This window comes from Podarcis pityusensis (genome assembly GCF_964106645.2).
Source record: "Podarcis pityusensis genome assembly, chromosome: 6".
NCBI classification, from domain to species: Eukaryota; Metazoa; Chordata; class Lepidosauria; order Squamata; family Lacertidae; genus Podarcis; species Podarcis pityusensis.
Window position 1 is genome coordinate 108,167 of NC_138030.1, and position 22,122 is coordinate 130,288.

At 51.7% G+C, this 22,122-nt stretch overlaps 1 protein-coding gene and 1 long non-coding RNA gene across 2 annotated transcripts in view; one reads left to right on the plus strand and one right to left on the minus strand.

The window, feature by feature from the left end:
* Positions 1 to 21,085, minus strand: LOC308480463. The gene is made up of 5 exons (XR_013988109.1): positions 20,850 to 21,085; positions 20,461 to 20,574; positions 17,341 to 17,390; positions 2,327 to 2,576; positions 1 to 454 (listed from the first exon to the last, which is right to left on the minus strand). It is a non-coding gene; the product is annotated as an uncharacterized lncRNA (long non-coding RNA).
* LOC308480461 (protein-glutamine gamma-glutamyltransferase E-like) overlaps positions 11,779 to 22,122 on the plus strand; it is a 15,352-nt gene continuing 5,008 nt past the window's right edge. Inside the window, exons 1-8 of the mRNA XM_081011965.1 lie at positions 11,779 to 11,916; positions 13,929 to 14,096; positions 14,254 to 14,490; positions 14,935 to 15,053; positions 16,408 to 16,536; positions 16,815 to 16,992; positions 19,750 to 19,885; positions 20,093 to 20,196. Of these exons, the coding sequence (XP_080868091.1) occupies positions 11,910 to 11,916; positions 13,929 to 14,096; positions 14,254 to 14,490; positions 14,935 to 15,053; positions 16,408 to 16,536; positions 16,815 to 16,992; positions 19,750 to 19,885; positions 20,093 to 20,196 (1,078 nt within the window). The 5' untranslated portion in view covers positions 11,779 to 11,909. The remainder of the gene's footprint in view (positions 11,917 to 13,928; positions 14,097 to 14,253; positions 14,491 to 14,934; positions 15,054 to 16,407; positions 16,537 to 16,814; positions 16,993 to 19,749; positions 19,886 to 20,092; positions 20,197 to 22,122) is intronic.

The window sequence follows — 22,122 nt, forward strand, 5'->3', positions numbered from 1 at the left end:
TGTTGGAGCAATTTGATAGATTTAATTAACCGGAGATTTCTTTTGCCCAAAATGGTCTTTGGAATGGTTGGAGTTTGGCGCAGTCAGTGTTTGCATTTCCCAGAGTGAAGGGTGGGGATATTGTGGTGCCGCCTCTGAGAGTTTTTGAAGTTGAGGTTATTCCTCAGTTGACACGTGGGGCAGAAATCTGGGGCATTTCAGAGCCAAGACTGTTGGACGCATCACAAAGATGAGAAGCAAGTAATTTTCTGGCCAGGGGCTCCTCTGTGCCGTAGGAAGCCAGCTGCAGTCTCAGGAGCGACCAGCCGTGGGGCAACTTTAGCTATGTGGGTCCAGCCAGCTCTTCAGGGAGAGGATATTGAGAAAGGGAGTCGGTCCTGCTGTCCATGAGTTTGTCAGTGACTGGGGATGACTGTAGCAACAGCAGCAAGCCTTTTCTTGCTTTCCTGAAATTCTGAAGAAACAACATTTTATTACCTCACATTTTATTATCCTTGATGAAGAGTTGCTTATCTCAGTTTGAGGCATTGTCCAGTCAGCCTTCAAATGCTCAAGAAAGCCTGAGGTGTTTTACTGTGATTTCAGCTGGTAAATTGGTAGATTATCCTGACATGTGAACAACTGCACCGTATATTCTAATTGCTGTTGATCTTTAACTCTGAAAGTGTGTCCTAAAACTCTTTCCTATATTTTTTTTTAAATTTCAGCAGGGAAACTGAGGCATAAATTGAGCTACTAGATAATTCCATTAACATTTCAACTTACAAACCCTTTTTTCATCTTCACGTTGTTAACGTGTTCTATCTCATTTTAAAGATAATTTTCTAGTTTCATTATCTGGCAACAGTTTTCCAAATGGCATTTTACATTTGATTAAAACAACATGTGACTCAGGATTTCTCTCTCTTTTTTTCTAAACTTCAGTTAGATACCACTCCAAGAAATTAGAGAATAGGTTAATGACCCCTTTTTGTACCGATAGATTTGCTTTCTAACTTGCTGAACTGAGAAGAAATGTTGCATTAGGATCATACAAGCTTAGAATAATGGCCTCACGGTCCCAATGGAGGAAGATTGGTGGGCCAAGGCTGCCCCACAGGCTGGAGATACTCTAGATCGAGAGATCCTTTTGGGAGCCAAAAGTCTCTTAACTTGCCTCAGAGGACAAGTACAACCCCATGGCAGGTTGAAGCTTGTCTCATACATAAAGTGTACATGAATTTGGCACATAATTTAAAACAAGCGGCACCAAGACACGGAATAATGTCCCAATGGAAACTGATTGTCCTCCAAAAGCAGAAAGCGGTCCCGGAGTGCTGGTCTCAGCTGGCATCTCTGACATTGTTGAAACTGGGAAACTGAAAAGGAAATTGGTTGGCCAAATGATACAATACAATATTTATTGGTATGAAATTCTCTTCTTCTTGAGAAAGAGAACTTCCTTGACATTTGTCTTCCCTGTAAACGATAATAAACGTTGGGTTGAAAAGTCACAAATCATTAGGGTGTTGCTAAAGCAAAGGGTCTGTTTCTCCACATTACAACTTCCACGTAGACCTGATGCTCCCCTTCAACCCGTGACTGCAGAGTGAAGTGTCATATACACAGGGTTTTGCTTTGGAAACATTTACGTGGCTTGAATTGTCACGTCACATCGGTTATGTTACATTGGCCACAGGTTCTTTGCCAGAAAAGCTTTTCCCCACAGTTTCCAACAAACGTTGCCATATGTTCAGCACTTGCCCATGAAGCGTTAGCTCTTTGTCCTTTTGCCACAGATGGTTTTTTTTAATTGTTCGAGTACTTTTAGAGAAAATATTTCTCCAAGTTACAGATAAATTATTGAAGTTGCAAAACTGGTCACATCCTTTAAAAAACACAATTTCAAAAAAGTCTTTAAATTACCCGTGGAATACCATCGTAGGCACACCCCAGCCTCACTCGGCTGACACCGGTCTCAGGGCCAGCCTTGTACTGAGCCTGAGGTCTGCTGGCTCTTTTGCCACCGGGACCAAGTGCTCAGCTCCAATGCTAGAAGCTTCAGCAAGAGGAGCACATGGCTGATTTTTTTAAGCACCTCAAAAGATTTGGTCTACCTGAGAGTTCTTCTCAGAGCAGAGATTTCTTAGTTTCCCCAGTGGGAAATGAGAACCAGTGTGGTATATTAGTTAGAGTGTCAGACTAGGAGCGTCAGACTGGGAGACCAGGGTTTGAATCCCCAGTTGGCCATTAAGCTTTCTGTGACCTTGGGGGCTTCTCAGCCTAAACAACCTCATGGGGTTGCGGGGATTAAATGAGAAAGGGGAGAACCAGGTACATATATCACCTTGAGCTTCTTGGAGAAACGAGGTGGGAGAGCAAGACAATGAATAAATGGATGCTGGACTAGATGAGCCATTGGCCTGATCCAGCAGGTTTGTCTTATGTACTTATCCAAGCTTCCATCCGCTGTGATCTCAAGGCAGGAGGCTTTGGTGTGAGATGTTGTCTTCAAAATCATTTCAGAATCCACATGTGTTATGTCCTCTGGACCAGACCTTCCTGATGGCAGGCAGCTCAAAAGAGGATGAAATGACCTAGAGTGGAGCAAGACCAGCAGAGGCTCTCAGGTACCCCACATGTGGCCAGCAGCTGGGCTGAAAAAGAGGAAGGGCCAGCCAGAGGCCTGACTGTGGCTCAGCAGAGAGAGATCCGTCCCTCACAAACAGCCACCTTCTGTGAGCAAGCAGAGCTGAAATTTCACCATCATCAGAAATGCTGTTTGTGTGCCCTGCTGCTGCCACTGAGAAAAACTTCCTTCTTCCCCCACCCGCCCTGGCAGCACCCAGGAAAGTCCAGTGGAGTATCTGGGTGCAGCAGGAGCCGCCTCTCCCACCTGCAGGAGCCCCCTAGCTCTGTAGATGGAGAAACTCGATTCAGTTTCCACTGAAAGGGGAAGCAAACCTTGCAAGAATTCAAACACAGCTATCCTTTAAAATTCGCCCCCCCCCCCCAAATTTTGGAATGCAGTTCTCCAGCCAAGTAATGTGTACTAAAATGCACATACAGTAATCAAGTGTACATAAAAGTGCATGCATTGGTGAAAACAACATACAAAAATCCATTATTGGGGGGGGGGCACTTTGCAAAGAAGTGTCTTATCAGGCAAAATCGCCTACAAACATGGGAATATTGGGAGAAAACACACTGAGGGTAAGAACTGTTGGACAGTGGAGCAGACTCTCTTGGAAGGTGCTGGGCTCCATCATTGGGGGGTTTTAAGCAGAGACTCGATCACCAACTATTGGGGAGGCTTTAGTTGTGATTCCTGCATTGCAGGGATTTTGTCATGGGCCAGGAATCAGCTTCACCTGTTGAGCAGCAGCCTGAAGGAGCAGAAGGCAGAGTGACGCCACCTGCCACTGATCAGCCTTCTTGCTCCTGATGAGAACCAGCTGGCTCCAGCTTTCTTCAGTAGGGTTTCCAGCCTCAGTCAGTTGCTGGAAACAATATTTGTCGTTCCTGGCCAGACCTTGCTGCTTCTTGCCTCTTGTGACCTTGGACTCTCTGCTTTCTTGACCCCGGACTGTCTGACTACATGAACTGAGATACTTCTGACCTTAGGACTGGACTGAACCTTGCATATAGACTCTGCCTCCAGACAAGTACCCCCTGAGACTCGGCTGGTCGGCTGGCCTCTCCTGCCACTGAGCTCTGCCATGGTTGAGCAGCACGGGACTATGACAGGGTTGGACTAGATGACCCTTGGGACCCCACCCAACTCTATAATTCTGAGAGTCCCTGCTGCTGCTATGACTACTATTAGAACCACTCCAGTCTACTCTCCCTTTAGAGCCAGCAAAGCCCGTGGGCCATCAGAGCTGGGGGCAGCAAGGTTGTGGCTAAGGTGAGTTTTGAACAGGGGGTGGCCAGTCCTGGCCCACACCTTGAACCCGTGGCCAGATCCTTACAAGGAACAGGATTTCTTTGGGTCAGCTGTTTCGCAATTCAAACGGCAACCACTTGATGGTTAAAGATTTCCTCACATTAGTTAACGCACACACAGCCAACCCAATCTGCTCCTGGCCTTGTGAGCATCATCCTGGGGGTGCGTGGGCCAGTCAGCCTGTCCACCCCAGCAGGGGCTGAGCAGGAGCCAAGAACTGCGGGGTTGGCACATCCCTTCCCCAGCAGGATAGCCCCAGCAGCTCTTCCTCCCTCGCTCTTGCTCACTTGGGGCCAGATTGCTCCAGCATTTCCTCCCCATCCGACTTTCATAACTGTGTCACGCGAGTCACCCTGAAGTGGGGCAATATCTCTGGCCAAAGGGTCAGGAGGGAGGTGCCAGGAGGGGGTTTCTGCTGCCCCTGCACAAGGCACAAGACCAAGAGTAGCTTGGAAACAAGGAGTTGAGCCCAGGTGGAGGTGGAGGGCCAGAGCAAGCCCAGCCCAGGACCAAGGCCAGTGTCAGGGCAGCCAAGAGTATGGGGGGGGGGGGGGCTCCATCAACAGGTGGGAACAACTGTACCTTCTCCTGGAGAACTGCCAGGGGAGGAGGGTGGCCAGGATCTGAGCAAACTCACTACCTGCAATAAGGTCTAGGAGAATCTCTGTTGGGGGACAGAGCACTGAGAGGGTGGCAAAGGCAATCTTTCCCCACCCCCAAGCTTGCCAACCTCACTGCCAGTAGCCACAGGCTAGCACATGCCCCCCCACCCCACCCCAGGTGCTCCTTATCCAAGGGCAGTGGAAGGTCTGAAGATGTTGGGATTCTGTGGCAGGAATGAGCCTGTCCAGTTAACCTGATGGCAACTGGAGGGTGTGTGTGTGTGTGTGTGTGTGTGTGTGACGTCGTCCCTTGCTTGAGCCCCTCCTTGCCCCTCCCTCCAGGTAAGCGGGTGAGCCACAGTCCTGGGGAGGAGTGATCTTTTCCACACTTTTATCCCTGGCAGTCACTGGTGAACATGCAGAACTAGATGTAACAAGATTCCCTGGACAGGAAAACCATCAGCTCAGGGTGTGGCCCTTCATAATAATCTGCTTGCCGTTGGCCTCTGTTGCCACTCAGTGCTGAGGCAGCCTGAATGGGGCAACATAAAGGAGATTCTGGCTGGATCAGTCACTGTGAGGTGAGCCGGGAAATGCCAGCATTGCTTCCTCTGCCATGGCCTGGAGGACAGTGGAGCCAACAGCAGAGCCCACCTTTGCTTCTGAGCTCTGTCCTGAGAGAAGGCAGCTCCTGGGCCCCTTGCTCCAGACCCTGCCATGTGCCTCCCCAAGTGAGGCTTTCTCCATGGGCTGCAGTTCCTTGTACAGATGCCCAGTCCACAAATTGGTCAGAGGACTTGCTGTCTTGAGATGTTTGTTGGGCAAAGGGATGGCACCGCTGCATCAGAAGGAGAGGAAGAGCAGGGAAGGCTGGCCTGCCATGTGCTCCCGAGTGGCACCAAGGCTCTGTCTTGACTCCCTGTAGAAAGAGAGCGACTTCCAGTTTCAGTGGGAAGGCCCATTAGCAGGAAGAGGGTTCCCTCTGCTTTTCCTGTGAGTGAAACTGCAACCCTGGAAGAATTGGTAGATGTATCAGCTCGTGACTCAGGGGAGTCACATCCGTCTCATGAGTAGAAATGCATATGGATAGTTGTTCCTTGCCACACAATCTTTCATGGAGGGTTTTGACATAAGGAAGCTCTTGTTGGGTGTAGTGAAGGGTTAACCTTCTGTGTCTCGAGGCTGAGAGGAGGCGCTTACAAGGGAAGTAAGCCAGGACGTGACGAAAGCAGCTTGGAATGCTGTGAGCTGAGTGAAAAGTGAAAGCAGCTTAGTTACGCAGCTGCAAACAGAGGGATAAGATGCAGCTTGAATCAGATGGTGTTTCTGGATTGTAAATATGCTACTTTTGAGCAAATAAAGTGATATTAGGAAAGAAGAAACGTGTGGGACTGTTTTACTGCCCTTTCAACACGGACGCTGTGCAATTCTGCTAATTGCTTTACAACCTGCAGAGGCCCGCAGGGGGAAGTGTGCTGGACGCCAAGAATAAAGCAATAAATCTACCTAACATGGTTATGGGTCAACGTGAAGCGTGTGAGAAAGGGCTTTGAAGCTTTATTTGCTGATCGTCAGCTTGATCGACTGCCGGAGACTTCAGAGGGCAGATCGGAGGAGGCTGGGAGCTGAGAGCCATGACGTCCGGAGTTTCCAGTTTGGCTGAGTGAGTGAGTACCCTTTGGAAAAGCCAACAGAAGGGAGGCAATGGCTCAGCCCTGTGAACATGGCTTTGAGTTTAAACTGCCATGTCAGAAACTGACTAGCCAAAATTGGCTGCAGTGGAGCTTTCAAGTAGAGCTTTTGCTGGTTGGGGAGCAGCTGTGGAATGTAATTCACCCCACACAGAATGCAGCTGGGAAAGCAGAGGCTGAGAGGGCTGCAGAGCAAAGTGAAGCTGAGAAGCGTGTGCTTGCTTTTTTGGCAGAAAGTGTGGATGCTCATCTGGTGCCTGTTGTCCTGGGTGCAAGAAAGCCAGAGGCCGCTTGGCTAGCACTCCGAGAAGCTTGTGGGGCTGGAGTGGGAAGCAAGGGCCGAGAAGTGGCTGCATCCGAAAGGGAGAGGCAAGATGGTGCCGGCCACATTCTTGAGTGCCGATACACAGCTGGGAGGAGCTGGGAGCCCCCACAGGGGGGCGAAGGGACTGTTGCTGTTGTTGTTGCTAGCAATGCTGCTTGTGCTTTTGCTGAGCCTGGGAGCTGTGTGGTTGCTGCAACGTGTCTGTGTGAGGAACCTGAAGAGAGGTCAAGTGTTGGGAGCCCTTCATCCATCAGAGGGGGTGCAGAAAAACGTCCTGGAGACCCCGTGAGCAGTGGGGGGGCAGTGAGCAGTGAAAGCTCAGAGACGCCTCTTTCTCCAAAAGCTGCCAAGAGTTGTTTACGTCGTGAGTCGGAGCCTGGGAAGCTGAAAAGAGCTAGAGGCTTCAAGGTCAGCCACCTGCAGCAAGTAGAGATAAGAGCTTCAGAGTTGTGTGGGAACACTGAGACAAGTCCAGTCTCCATGGCAACTGAGAGAGTTGCATCTACGGAAGCTGTGAAGGTCGTGGGCAAGTCTTCCTGCCGGGGGGAGTCTGTTGCCGTGACAACCAGAGAGGACATCTGCAGAAGCCCCAAGGAGGGGGGTAGTGAGGAGATTGTTGCCCTGGCGACCCAGGAATGTCAACAACAAGACTTTCTCACTGTAATAATAGACTCTGGTGCCTCAAATTCGTTGGTGCCATCTCCTGGTCTTTTGAGGAATTGCAGGACAGAAAAACTGAGAAGTATGTTACGTTTGCAGGTGGAAGCAGAAAAAGGCTAACAGAGACAGGACTGTTCTTCTGTCCTTTTCTTAAGCATGAAGTCAAAGCTTATGCAGTGCCCGGTTTAACTAACTGTTTGTTAAGTGTGCATGATCTATTGACCGATGGTTTTCAAATTTCTTTTGCAGGTGACAAATGTGAATTCTCCAAGGATGGGAAACACGTGTACACAGTGCAGTCTAAAGATAATTTGTTTGCTGTAAATGTGCCTTCTTCCACAGGGGAAGATGACACCGAAGATGCGAAGGACCAATGTGTGAATGTAGCACCCCACAATGGTTGTTCACATATTTGGCACCGACGCTTCGCCCATTTGAATTGGAGATATCTCCAGAAAGCACCAGAGTTGACACAAGGGTGCAAATTTAATGTTTGTGACAAATTTCTAGATTGCAATGCATGTAAACAGGCGAAAGTTGTGACATGCTCATATCCAAAGTCAGAGAGGCAGACCACGCAACCCTTTGAATTAATTCATGCAGATTTGTGTGGACCCATGTCTGTTGAGTCACTGGGAGGTTCGAAGTATTCTTTGCTTTTGATTGATGATTTTTCCAGGTCTGCTTGGACCTTCTCTCTGAAAACAAAAGGGGAGGCGGCTAAAATGATCAGGGATTGGATCACCGCAGTTGAGGTAACCTTTTCCACCAAAGTTCATGGTTTTCAAAGTGACAGAGGTGCTGAATTCACTGGTTCTGCTTTACAGGATTTCTTTAGGGAGAAGGGGATTAGCCACAGACTGACCGCTCCTTACTCTCTGCAACAGAATGGGCTGGCAGAGAGAAAGAACAGGACGGTGCAGGAAGCTGTGTCTGTGATCCTGTGGGACGCAGGGCTACCCCAGAAATATTGGTCTCAGGCCTGGCACTATGTGGTACATACGCAGAATAGAGTGTACAACTCTAGTGTAGGAAATACACCGTATTTCTTACTTCATGGAAGGAAGCCCAAGGTACACTACCTTCGTGTGTTTGGTTGTGAGGCTTGGGTGCTTATTCCAAAGGCTCGACGCAAGAAAGGTGAGCCAAGATCTAAAAGGATGATCTTTGTAGGGTATGAGCCTGGCTCAAAGGCCTGGCGGTTTGCGTACCCAAGTGGAGACCAGTCTAGGTTGGTTATCAGCAATAGCGCTGAGTTCTGTCAGCAAGCCGGTTGGAAACGTCTGCACGCCAATCCAGCCGTGCTTCCACAGCAGTTCTATGACTCAGATGTTGAGGAGGAAGAGGAACTTGGAGCTGGGGACCACGGTCCAGAGGGACAGAGTCCAAGGCAGGGACAGCTCAGGATCCCTCAGAGGGGGGAACCTAAAACACCTCCTCAGGCAAGTGTCAAGTTTGAGCCAAAAAGTGAGCCTTCTTCACCTGCTGGACCAGCTGTAAGGCCCAAGAGGCGCAGCAGGTCAGAGGGGGAAGACACTGAAGTTGAGGATGATTTAGCTGGACCCAATGAAGCGGCAGGGTCACCAGGATTCACACTGAGGAGATCAGCGAGGACAAGGAGGCCTCCTGATCGGTACGACGCTTCAGGCGTCTGGGTAGGTTCTGCAAGATGTGAACCTGAATCCTTCGAGGATATTCAGAGTTTACCTGAGGAAGAAGCAGGCAAGTGGCACAGGGCAATGGACAAAGAGATGAAGTCCATGAAAGATCTAGGTGTGTTCTCACTCACAGAGTTGCCACCAGGCAAGCAGGCTGTGAGTTCCAGGTGGGTTTACCGCTTGAAACCCACTGACGCTGGAGAGCCGCAGTATAAAGCCAGGTTAGTTGCTCGAGGATTTACTCAGAGGAAGGGAATACACTTCACGGAGGTGTATTCGCCAACGTCACGAGCGGAGACTCTGAGAACGCTTTTAGCTTGTGCAGCACAGAGAGGCTGGAAGGTAAACCACTTTGATGTGGATGTTGCCTACCTTAACTCAGATCTCCAGGAGGAGCTGTACATGATTCCTCCTCCGGGGTTTGAGAATTCAAGGCAGGATGTTGTGTGGAGGTTGCACAAATCCATCTATGGATTACGTCAATCTGCTAGAAACTGGAACATGTGCCTGAATGAAGCCTTGGAAGAGCTAGGTTTCAGGAGAAGTGTTGCTGATAGTTGCTTTTATTTGAGAGGATCAGGAGACTCACAGGAACTGGTGCTGATTTGGGTTGATGACGTGCTTTTCTTCTCAGAAACAGATGAACAGGCGGAGAAGTTTGCCAAAGAGCTAGGTAAACGATTCAAGCTTAAACAGCTTGGGGCTGTCAAAACCTACTTAGGTGTCAATGTTGAGCGTGCACAGGATGGAAGTTTTTTGCTCAGCCAGAGGGGTAAAATTGAGCAGTTGCTTCAGAAAATGAGGATGAGTGATTGTGCAGGAGTGAGAAGTCCTGTGGAGACTAGTTTTGTGAAGGACAGCCAGCAAGTAGAACGCGCTGCGTTCGAAAATACTGAAGTGTTTCAGTCAGCCCTTGGGAGTTTGTTGTACTTGTCCCAGTGGAGCAGACCTGATATAGCGTTTGCTGTCAATCTGCTCAGCAGGGAGGCATCAAACCCTAGTGTGCAAGCCTGGAATGGCATCAAGAGAGTTCTGAGGTATTTGCAGGAGACCAAAGACTTTTGTCTTAGGTTGCCAGCACAAGGAGAAGTCAAACTGACTTGCTTTGTGGACTCGGATTGGGCTAATCTTGAGGATCGCAAGTCTGTGTCTGGCCTAGTGGTGAAGTTTGGGAACTCAGTAGTTGGATGGAGGTCCAAGAAGCAAAGTCTTATAGCGCTCTCATCCACTGAGGCTGAGTTTAGTGCTCTTTCAGAGATGTGCAGAAAAGTAGAGTTCTATGCTTGTTTGGTGCAGGAACTCTGCGAAGTGGATTGTCTGCCGATACGTGTTTTCGAGGACAATCAACCATGCCTGCGTTTGGCAGAGTCAGGTCAGTTCAAGGCCTGAACTAAACACCTAGACATTCGCTTTCGGAATGTGTGCCAGAGTGTTCAGGAGGGATTAGTTCCATTGAAGTATTGTCCCTCTGCCAAGAACCTAGCTGATGGGTTCACGAAGCCACTCACCTTCCAAAGACATGGAGAGTTTTGTGAAGATCTGGGTTTGGGACGACCAAGGGTCGATTCTCCCCTCAGACGCGAGACAAGAGGGGGTGTTGGGTGTAGTGAAGGGTTAACCTTCTGTGTCTCGAGGCTGAGAGGAGGCGCTTACAAGGGAAGTAAGCCAGGACGTGACGAAAGCAGCTTGGAATGCTGTGAGCTGAGTGAAAAGTGAAAGCAGCTTTGTTGCGCAGCTGCAAACAGAGGGATAAGATGCAGCTTGAATCAGATGGTGTTTATGGATTGTAAATATGCTACTTTTGAGCAAATAAAGTGATATTAGGAAAGAAGAAACGTGTGGGACTGTTTTACTGCCCTTTCAACACGGACGCTGTGCAATTCTGCTAATTGCTTTACAACCTGCAGAGGCCCGCAGGGGGAAGTGTGCTGGACGCCAAGAATAAAGCAATAAATCTACCTAACAGCTCTTCTTAGTCACTGCCATGACGGTCACTGGGGCAAATGGCCGGATCCTGGAAGCCAGCAGGCCCCATCACAGCTCCCCTGCCTGCTTGGTCCCAGCACTGGCTGAGAGAGCAAGGGACAAATGCTCAGGAAGAGCCAGCTCTGGAGGTTCCAGCCAGGCTGTTTCATGTGTGGCAGCAAAAATAAGTTGGTGTGTGAATATGCATCAGTTGTTTAAGAAGCCTATTAACATAAGAAGCTTTGAGCCTCTCCTGCATGTGGGTTGCCCAAGAATACTGGAGAGAGGGTGGGAGGGAAAGGGACCCTTTCCGAGGTGCCTTTGGAGGGTCTCCTTCCTTGAGTGCTTTGTTGCCACTGGCCTGTCATCAGTCCTGTGCTGGGATGGGCGTATTGGAGGGAGGAGGTGGTGCGTTCCTGCTTTTGTCAGAAATGGCCTTGACTTGTCTGGTAACAAGTTCAGGGAAGAGTTGACCTGCACACAGGCAGCTGCAGCCATCCGCCACCTCCCACCCAGCAGAACTGCAGCTGGCAAAGTGTCTGACATGCAGCGAGTGCGGGATGCAGCAAGGAATTAGCGTTAAGGAAGGAGTGCAGCTTAATGAGGTTGCACCACCGAGCTGTTCCTCAGTGGGAAATGCTGGCTTCATGGCTGCATGAGTTAAGAGATGCCCTAGTTGTAGAGAGGCCCGTGTACCTGCCCCAGAGGGCTGGCCACTTGAGGGCTTTGTGCCGAGGCCTTCCTAGAAAGACTAGGGGAAAGGTTACTGGTGACTGATTCAGGCCCCTTTCTTCTGACCTGGAAATGACTCCCTGCTGCATGCACCCTTTCTGTCATCAGCCTTCCTGGAGTGAAGAGCCACCCAGAGTCACTCCTGCCTGCCTGCCCCTCCCATGGCAGGCGCACTCTGTCAGGGAAGGTTGCAGCACTGTTGGTGTGGCTTGTGAGCCTCGCCCACCTTTGGACAAAAAGGAGGAGTCTCCAGTGTGCTGCATATAAGGTGCTTCCAAGCCCCTTGAGAGACTCATCCTATCCCTGGGAGCTTCTCTAGAGGACCCAAAGAGCAGCAGAACAAGAGAGAGCATGGCTGGTGAGTACAAGCTGCCCTGGGCAAGGCCCCAGTATGGGCTGCCTGCAGGGCTGGGCAGGTGCGAATAAGGAAGGCTTGGCCAGCATTTCATGGACCTGTTGGGCATGCCAGCAAATCAAGGCTTTGCCTTTGCCTTTGCCCTCTCCTCTACCCCTCCACAGCACCAGCTAATAGAATACAAGCCAGCTGGGTTCTCCTGCCTCTTCCTCTGCAGGGGGAGCCTTTGCATCTCTCTGGTGGGCTGGCCTTCCTCTAGCCATGCACCCCACCTTGCTCGGACGGACCCAGCACACCTGCCCCCCTGCCCGGAGGGGCTAGGCACAGCCCTGCCCATTTCCCCCAGCCCTGTTGCTGCTTGGAGCACAGCCTGGAGGGGCTGGTGAGGGTGGTCTGCTTTCTAGAGTGGATAAAGACCTGTAGGGCTCATCCTGGGCCGGCAGCAAAGCAGAGCCAGCTCATCAAGGACATGGATGGAAAAGGGGACCACCCTGAGCAGGGCAGGGCTGGAGCAGAGAGGCTGATCGCCTGACGGGGGAAAGTTAACCTCTATCCTGACCCCAATGAATATGCATATACCACTACATCACAAAAAGAACCCGTGCTTACAACATCTATATGCAGTTAAAAGCACATGAAAATCTAAACACAGGAATCCTCCACTAACTACAGTATTATGGTGTCTGTTCCAACCTTTGGAACTCCCTCTCTAGTGATCGCTCGGTCCGTAGAGTATGAGGCTCTTACTCTCAGGGTCATGGGTTCAGCCCCACCTTGGGCAACAGATTCCTGCAATGCAGAGGGTAGACTAGATGACCCTGGGGTGCCTTCCAACTCTACGGTTCTATGAGACTTTGAAAGGTGGTGTCTTAATTGTCTGCATGAGCTGGGCAGCGCGGAAAAAATTTCAGCAGGCGTCCATTGGACTTCCAGTGACAGCGCGTTCCGCAAGGCGGGCCGGCTCTCTCCGAGGACCAACGAGGCTCCGGCAGTTCCGTTATGGGGCGTCCGCCGCCAAACAGCAGCTTCCCAAAGGCAAATCTTTAGTCCCCGGCCGGCTGCCTCCTGGGCTGGGACCTGGGGCTGCCCTCTCCCCACCGGGACACGCTCCGCGCGCTGTCCGCCCCCTTTGAAGAGCCGTAATTACAGCGAGAGGCGGGGGCAGGGCAAGCCGGCGCTTGCGGAACGCGGCTGGGCTCTGGGCTTCGGGGGGGGCCGGGCAGCTCCCTCGGTCCGCAGCCCAGCCCAAGCGCTCCGCACCCCGGGCCAAGGAGCGGCGGGACCTGGAGTCTTCCCAGGGCGATGCAGGACGCGCAGAGAGAGCGCGCGCAGGCTTGGCCGCATCCAGAATGTGGCCGGGCTGCCATGGCGAGAGTCTGGGCGAGTGCCCCCCTCCCCTCCTTCCCCGATGAACTGCTTGCCCGCCCGGTCCCGTCCCAGGCGCTAAGAGAGCAAGTGCTGCTGAGCCCTCAGATTCGTGAGTGGTTTTTGCTTAGTCACAATCCATCCCTTGACTAAATACTTTGGCACCGGAGACGGCGGTTTCTGTTCTGTATACGCAACCCAACACGCGTGAATCCGCAGAAAGCGACTGAGCTCAGCTGGCGCCAGGCCGGGACAGGCGGGCTGGTGCCCTTGCGCTGCCCTGCTCCGCAGCGGCTGCTCTTGCCGAAGTGCCGCAGCGCCACGTGGAGGGTCTGCCCTGCCCACAACTCCGCAGCTGCCACAGATCTCCTCCTCCTCCTCCTCTCGCACGGGAGATCTACAGTATTTGCATTGGTGTCAAATGCGATGAAGTCGAGCATCAAGAGCTCCGTTTCACGCGCGTTTCTCCAGCCGGTCTGAGGGAAAGGGGCGCTAGGAAAGGCGGTCCCTTGGCTCTTGGTCTTCAGGGAAAGGAGCGCCCTGTGACTGAAGGGTGCCTTCTGGGTCGCTGCGAGGGCATGACCTGTTTCGGAAAGGCGCAGGCGAGCCTCTCTGCCTCAACCTTCGTGGTCTTGTCCCCGTTTTTGCAGCTGTGCCGAAGATTGACTGGAAGCGGAAGGCCAATGGCAGCGCGCACCACACCGAGCAGTACCCCGGCACCGAGCTGGTGGTGCGACGGGCACAACTTTTCTATATCTCTCTGGCCTTCGGCGGAGCAGCGCCAGCTCCAGGCAGCCTCACGTTCACCGTCGAAACAGGTAAGCCGCCACCGAAATGCAGAGTCCAGCTGGGTGACTCCTTGGCTCTCCATGCCGAGGGGGCCACTTGGCGTAAAGGCCCCCACCCCGGAGGGCGGGCTGCCCAAGATGTGACCTCCACTATGCCCAAAGCTCACCGCCTTCCTCCTGCTGCCAGGATCGACCTCTGCCCTGCACGAGAAGACCCGCGTGGCTTTTGGCATCTCCAGCGCCGCACCCAGCGGCGGCTCCTGGGGCGCCGTCCAGGACTCTCCGGCGGCTTCGGGCTCCCTGAACATCGCCATTTCCAGCCCTGCGAGTGCCGCCATCGGGCGCTACCGGCTGGGGATCAAAACGAACGCCGGCGCCTCCCACCTCGGCACCTTCGTGCTGCTCTTTAACCCCTGGGCGACAGGTATTTAGTTATTTATTAAATTTGTATGCCGCCCTTCATCCGTAGATCTCAAGGTGGTTCACAACATAAAAATATAAGAAACACGAAATACTTAATAAAAACAAGAGCGAAAACAAATCCAAAACACACGGCCCCCCAGCGACTGATGCCCCCGAACCCACCGCCCCGCCCCCCCCCCCGACGACTGCCCCCCTCGGCCCCCGGCCTTTTCTTCTGGGGACCCGAGACTCCTCCTCCTTCTCCTCCTGGCTAGGTGCTTCCAGCTGCACGAAGCGGCCTCGGGGTGGCGCCGGGGGCTTCCTGCCCCCAAGGCGCACAGGGACAGGACGGGCCACCTGCAGCTACGGGGAGGAGGGCTGGGGGCGTCCCAAGGAGGTATTGGGGATTCCTAGTTCTTCCCCACCCAAATGGCTCCTCAGCACCGGCCGGTTCTTTCGCTCGCAGGAGACGACGTCTTCATGGGCAACGACGCGGAGCGCAAGGAATACGTCCTCTCCGAGTTCGGCGTCGTCTTCGTGGGCAGCGCGAACCGCATCTCGAGCTTCGGGTGGAACTTTGGCCAGGTAGGGGGAAGCTTTTGGGCGGGGGCTGGAGACCGGGGTGGGGAGGGGTTAGGAGAGACGCTACCGGCCCCGTCCAGAAATGCCCAGAGCAACTGGAGCTCAGCTTACGCGCACACGCGCGCGCTCCAAATCCCGTCCCCCCCCCCCACTTTCTCAAAAGAAGAGAGAGAAAATGGGTCCTGGATGTGAAACCAAAGGACCTTTCCAGCTCCTCCTCAATTCCAGGTGTGGATGGCAATGCCTCGTGTCTCCTCCCCCGCGACCAGAGCGCACTTCCTAGGCTGGCTGGACGGTCCCTGGGGGTCTTCGGGTTGCCATATTTTGAAGAGCAAAAAACAGGACACATTTGTCGACTTCTGCTTTTAGCTATGGATCAGTGGCCTAGCGTGGGGGGTGCAGGGGGGGGCCGGCCGCACCGGGCGCAACATCTGGGGGTTAGGGGGCGCAAATTACTTGCCTTGCCCCGGGTGCTGACAACCCACGCTACGCCACTGCTATGGATCACCATGATACGTCTCGGTTTTCCCCCAGACACGTCCGTGAATCGGACTGTCAAAACGGTGTCTGGGAGGATTTTTCGCCAAATTGGCGAAATGTCCAGAAATCTCCGGAAGTATGGCAACTTAGGGCACTTTTTGAGGAAAATGCTGTAAAAATCCCCCCAAAGACCCAAAACTTAGTTTTTTGGGGGGAGATGATGGCTCTACCCATGAAAAAGAGGACATATGGCAATCCCGGGAAGGGGGGAGAGGGAGAAGGAGGAGCCCCTGGCCTGGGTCGTCTTAACAAGCTGAACATTCTCTGGGACAGTCTGGGTTACTCCCAAGCCTCTTCCCAAGGGAGGGAGAGGGGCAGGAAACCTTCGGAGCCACTGTGGGCCCCTCTCGCCCACCCAGGCCTTGTGAGAGATTAGCAGCCAAACCTCACAAGCACATATTTATATTAATTATTTATTTTATTAAGTTTGTATGTCAGCCTTCTTCCAAAGATCACAGTTCACAACATAAAAATACAGAAAAATACAAAATGAAAACACAAAATAAGTAAGAAAACCAAAAGCAAAACAAGCCAGTAATTCCCCCAACACATGAGAAGGCGCTAAATCCACAGAACTGTATTGATGAGAGGCTGACTCAGACCATAGAAATGCAATTGGTAGAGAGGGCTCTGTGTGATATCATTTCCCCTCCTCTCCTGCAGAGGAAGGAACAAATAGTACCTGCTCTCTTCCTTCAACCAGTTCATAGTTGGAGTCGCTCAAAACGCAGGGGGAGCTCCAGGTTTTGTGTGTAGCACTGGGTGATGCTGCCACAGGATGAAGAACCATTTCATTTGTCTTCCTCTCTGTGTTCAGTTTCAAGAGGGCATTTTGGACATCTGCCTTGACATCCTAGACCGGAGCTTGAGCTACCGCAAGGACCCAACTGCTGACGTGCGCAGACGAAATGACCCCAAATACGTTGGGCGGGTGCTCAGCGCCATGGTAAGGAAAGCCCAGCACGAGCCAGCCTCCCACCCACCCCATGGATAGGAGCGAGCGTCCCTGAGAGGAGCCACGAGGGGGCTCTCACCTGCCTGCCTACAATTTTATGATTCTATTAACTTTGCAAAAGGATGTGGAGGTGGGATCATGGGTGGAAAGGGGAAGGCAGGCAGGCAGCCCGCTACTCCCTTCCTGCTGCTCCCTGGTCCAATCCAGCCTGTGCAAAAAAGGGGGAGCAGCTCATTGGCCTCTCTCGACTCCCCCCTCCCCTGCTGCAGGTCAACAGCCCTGACGACAGAGGAGTCCTGCAAGGAAACTGGAGTGGGAATTACAGTGGTGGGGAGAATCCAAGCAGCTGGAATGGAAGTGTGGACATCTTGAGAAAATGGAAGGACTCGGGATATAGACCTGTCCTGTATGGGCAGTGCTGGGTCTTTGCTGGAGTGCTGACTACAGGTAGGTCTGCCTGAAACACTGGCAAGCACCACCAAGCCACTGGGGTGAGGAATTAGCTCAAGCACCAGCTGTGGGTTTTCATGGCAGGCTCTGCTGCCTCTGGTCAGCAGCCAAACCACAGGTGACAGGCATGCAGCAAGCATTTCGTCTGGGCAAAACGGATGGCTGAGTGCAATGGGTGCCAATGCCTTTTGCTGCAAGCAGCTTCTCTGCTGCTGCCCCCACCACCTCCAGAACATTAGAGTCCCCAGGGAACCATTGCTGGATGGATTTTGTGGGAAGGATAGGATATACGATTTCCCCCTTTCTCCCTCTTAATAAAAGAATCACATGTAAAATAGTACTTACATAAAGTCTTGCACTTGATTCCAGCAGTTACAAACAGGCAAATTCTGCTTCTAGATTACAATGCATAGTTGAGGTCAAAAATGGAATCTCCACTGGAGGAGAGACCAGACAGACATCCATCTGCCTCAGAAGCATGGTGGAAAAGATAATGAGTTCTGAAGCAGGAGGAAGTAGAAAAAATTAAATCCCTTTGTCTTTTTCCTGCTAGAGAACTCAAGGGAAGTGCTGTCAAACAGAGCTCTGTGTCTGCAAATTACATTGCTTTTCTTTGCAATCTGTCTAACCAGAAATTTGCAGCACTGTGGTTGTTAGTCTCTAGAGTTAAGGGTAAAGGTAAAGGGACCCCTGACCATTAGGTCCAGTCACGGACGACTCTGGGGTTGCAGCGCTCATCTCGCTTTATTGGCCAAGGGAGCCGGCGTACAGCTTCCGGGTCATGTGGCCAGCATGACTAAGCCGCTTCACTGTGACCTTCAGATCAGCAAGCCCTAGGCTCTGTGGTTTAACCCACAGCGCCACCCGCGTCCCTAGTCTCTAGAGTTACTCAACCTCAATAATGCATTGTTATTTTGACAACAAACCTCCACAACCAAGGGGTCACAGAAAATTCTCTAGAATATTCCAAGGGGATATTCTAAGGATATTCCAAGGGGGTCACAGGTGAAAATCACATAAATGGGGGGGGGGCATAGCACGAGGCTAGGGGGCCTCAGAGGGAAGTGAGAAGGGAAGAAAAATAGGCACATATAGAATCCTGATTAGCTAGCTATCCGCTTGGTCAATGGCAAGTGGGTAAGGGGGAGGCCCACCAGGGCCTAGCACTCCTTTTTGCCACATGTGTTTTCTTGGAGCAGTCCTGGGATGTTTCTGATAGGAGAGGGCGATTGCTGATGCTCCTATTTTGACCAGTAGAGCTACCGATCCAGAACCCCCAGGTCAGGTGGGGTGGCAATGGGTAGGGCTGGGCGAACCAGAGCTGCTTGTAGCTGCCACCAGTGCTGGGCCCAGTGGCAGCCTGGGCCTGACTCTGCAAAGCACAGGGCCCAGTCCACCCAGCACTGGATCAGGTAGATCAGGGTCTTCAGATGTTGCCAAGGGGCACAAGGTCTGTTGGCAGCGTCTGCTCAGCTTTGCAAGGCGCAGGGCCTAGCTGAACGGGGTCATTTGGTGCAGCTGACTTGCATCTAGTAAAGAATGATCTACTCAGAAGAAAGCTGCACTGAGTTCAGTGGGCCTTACTCTCAGGTAAGGGGGGGGCGCTATAGTGTTTTATATAGGCAGCCAGGGCTCCTCCGGATGACAATATCTTTTTGCACCCAGTCAGTGAGGACCACTTGCTTTTTAAATTTCTCCCATACATGCAGAACTCCCTGTGTGCCTTTTGGACTATATCTGTTGGTATCCCCCTCTGTGTCAAATAACTGAGGTCAAACAAGTGTTTACTTTTTATAAGGAGGTTCTGGACTCTCCTTCCTTGGAGGTTTCTAAGCAGAGGTTGGATGGCCATCTGTCAGGGATGCTTGAGCTGAGATTCCTGCATTGCACAAGAAAGATGACCCTTGGGGTCCCTTCCAGCTCCATGATTCCATGCTTTTCTGCTTCAACATTTCATTATGTCCCTATCATTTGATGTAATTGTGGCAAGTGAAATGTCCAGTCCAGGGGTCACCATCCCACACAGGCCTAGGAGCGGGACAGAAGGATGTGCTGCACCAGTAAATCCGGAAGTAAGGAGAAGGAGCCATAGCTGGATCCAGAGAGCCCTTTGCTCCACGGCTCCCCTTCTTCCTCATGGCTCAGAGCGACCTGCACTTGTGCTTCTGGTCTGAGCTTTGATTCAGACTTGTGGCCCTTTCTGCCTGGGATCCTGGGCATGGAACTAGGCTGGGTATGTTTGTGTGTGTTGTGACTGGGGAGAAAAGCGTCACCCTCTCTGGATCGGCAAACTCCCCTGGTGGGGCTCTTTCCGGGCTGGTGGTCTCGGTAGTCTGATACGCTCTGTTGGGTCCCCCTGGCATTTTCAGATGTGTGAGGAGGCAGAAAAAGTGCTGGCCCTGACAAAGAGGGCAATGGGGCATGGGGCAGCCATCTATCTAGGGATGAAGTTTCAACTTTGCACCTGCCTCTCGCACCCAGCACCTTAGACCGTCCTCGTCACAGGAGACTCCTGAGTGGGAATGGCAGCCACTGCTCTACTTCCTTCCAGTGACCGCTCCCCTTTCCATGCTTACTCTTGCGCCAGCCCACAGGGTCAATGGCAACATCTCCCAAGGAGTGCTCACAGGCCACAGAGCCAAGAGCACCTGCCTGAGAAGTTGATGTTTCAACCAAGAGTATTCTGCAGCCATTGCCTCTGCCCCTGAGGAACAGCCTCACAAAGTTCATATTTTCTCTCTCATTCCCTCTCAGTCCTCCGATGCCTGGGAATTGCAGCACGCATGATCTCCAATTTCAAATCTGCCCACGACACCGACGGAAGCCTGACTGTGGATGAGTACCTTGACAGCTTTGGGAACCCTCTGAACATTGGCTCCGAACAATTCTGGTAACTCAGCCTGACTCTTCCCCCCACCTCACCAGCATCAGTTGCATTTCTGCACAGAGAGGCAGGGCCCTGGGTGGGTGGGTGAAAGGGATCTCTTGGTCCTTTCCTTGGCTCCCTTGGCAGGAGGAAGTTGCCGTGGTGGAAGCCACAATCTGCCCTCATCTCACTGCAAACCTTCACATCAGGCTTGTTTATTCTCTGGCCCAGGAACTTCCATGTCTGGAATGAAGGTTGGTTTGTCCGGCCGGACCTTGGCTCCCAGTTCAATGGGTGGCAAATTCTGGATGCAACTCCCCAGGAGAGGAGCACAGGTGAGAACTGGGGGGGGGGGGGCTGATTTGTGCTTTGCCTTCTTGCCACACTGTTCCCCATGGCAGAAATGTCCAGGTTTGGTGAGGGGCTAAGTGGCGGGCAGCAGAATCAAAGAACTGTAGTGTTGGAAGCGACCCCAAGGCTCTGTGTTGTTCCAGTTCAATTCACTATTTGGGACCAATTCTGATCTGCTAAATCCCAAGCTCTGTCCCCTACCCCTTGACTATATAATGGGAAATCTAAAATCAGCAATAATTCCCCACCTGCATTTTTGCAGAGGTGGATGACATTTGCAGGCAAAGGATCTCCTCCAGAGTGGAATCCAAAGCCTGCCAAGCTTCATGTGGATTCGTCCAGGGGAGTTTCATCCAAGGGACCTGTGGGAATGTTCAGGGTGGCAGGAGAGGATATATTTTGTATTAATAATCTTCCTAACATGCGCTAGCAAGTTTCTTATGTAGCAGAGTTACGTTCCCCTTCTCATGCACAGCAGAAACTGGTTGCAGGCTCGTTAGAACCTCTTACTATTATGCAATTCAATCTGCCTCAGAGTGAATTGTATGTTCCTGGTAAGATCCCCTTTTAAATCCCTCTTAAAAGAATAAAGACACCACAAACCTCTTCATAGTCAACAAAAAGTAAGTTTACTCACTTTCAGGCAGTGCACAGTATCAGTCCTGAAGGCTTAAAGACTTAAAGTTACAAATAGCAACATGTGGATTTACCCCATATCCCTGTGCTGCTGTTGGCTGAAAGCCAACAGAGCAGTCCTAGCTGGAAGCAGACAAAAGGAGAAAGAAAAAAAGGGAGGGAGTGCTGCATGACTCGTCCTTTTGTTACCTGGACAGGTGAGGTCATGCCCACCTCTGGTCACATGCAAGAGGAAGGATGCTCCAGGCCAGGAGGAACAGGAAGTTTCAACTGGCTGGACCAAACATTCCCTTGCATGTCCACTCTAGCATTACAAGGAATGTTGTACATCCCACAAGACCTTTAAGGGCTATTTTTCTCACGGGAGCAAAAGAAGGTTGCTTGTTTATTTTGTGGCAGAATTGGAATAAGAGGCATCCCCTCCTGAGAGGAGGATGTCTCTGTGAAGGGCAGTGGCCCCTCCTCAGGGGCTGCCGTTGGCATTTGGGGCAGGTGGGGAGAAGCCCCCTTCCTCTCCCAGTCTTATGTGGGCAACTGGGAACCTGAGACTGGGAGCCGCCCTTGGCTAAGAAACCTGCCAAAGGTCAGACAAAGAGGTCCAGGGGCTCTCGTTTTAGGGAAGCTTGCCTTTGTTGTCTAAAAAGGGGGGGGGGGGGAGTCACAATTTTTCTTCCCCAGTGTTTCTGGAAGAGTCAATGCTATAGGAACAGTGATTCTCAAGGTTTCCCACCAGCTATTCTCTTTTTAAATATAATTTTGTATCATTCACTATTAAATGTTGATAGTTTTGTTTCATATGTACCGATTTTAGGGAGCCTGGCAAAGGGGCGAACAAAACCTTTTGCTGCAATGTCATCCTGGTGGGGGATTTGTGGGAGCAGTCAATGACAGAAGGAAAATGAATGAAAAATGGAATTAATTTTTAAAGAAATTTAAGCAGGGGGACCTTTTGCCCATCATATTATGAAACCTGCTGGAGTGCCGTGTACAATAATATGTATTTTTTGAAAGGAAAGATTTTGTGGAGGGCAGAACACCAAGGTTGATTGTAGGGACCAACCAGCAGCAACATTTGGAATTTGCACCAGCTGCCATTCTGCTATCGGGCCAAGTTCAAGGCCTTGGTACTTACACCTATGGTCCCTATACAGCTTGGGACCAGGTTCCTTGCAAGAGAGACCATCTTATCCCTTTGCTGCCCACAGGGCCGGATTTAGGTTTGATGAGGCCCTAAGTTCCAGAAGGGAATGGGGCCCTTTATATGCCCAGCTGTC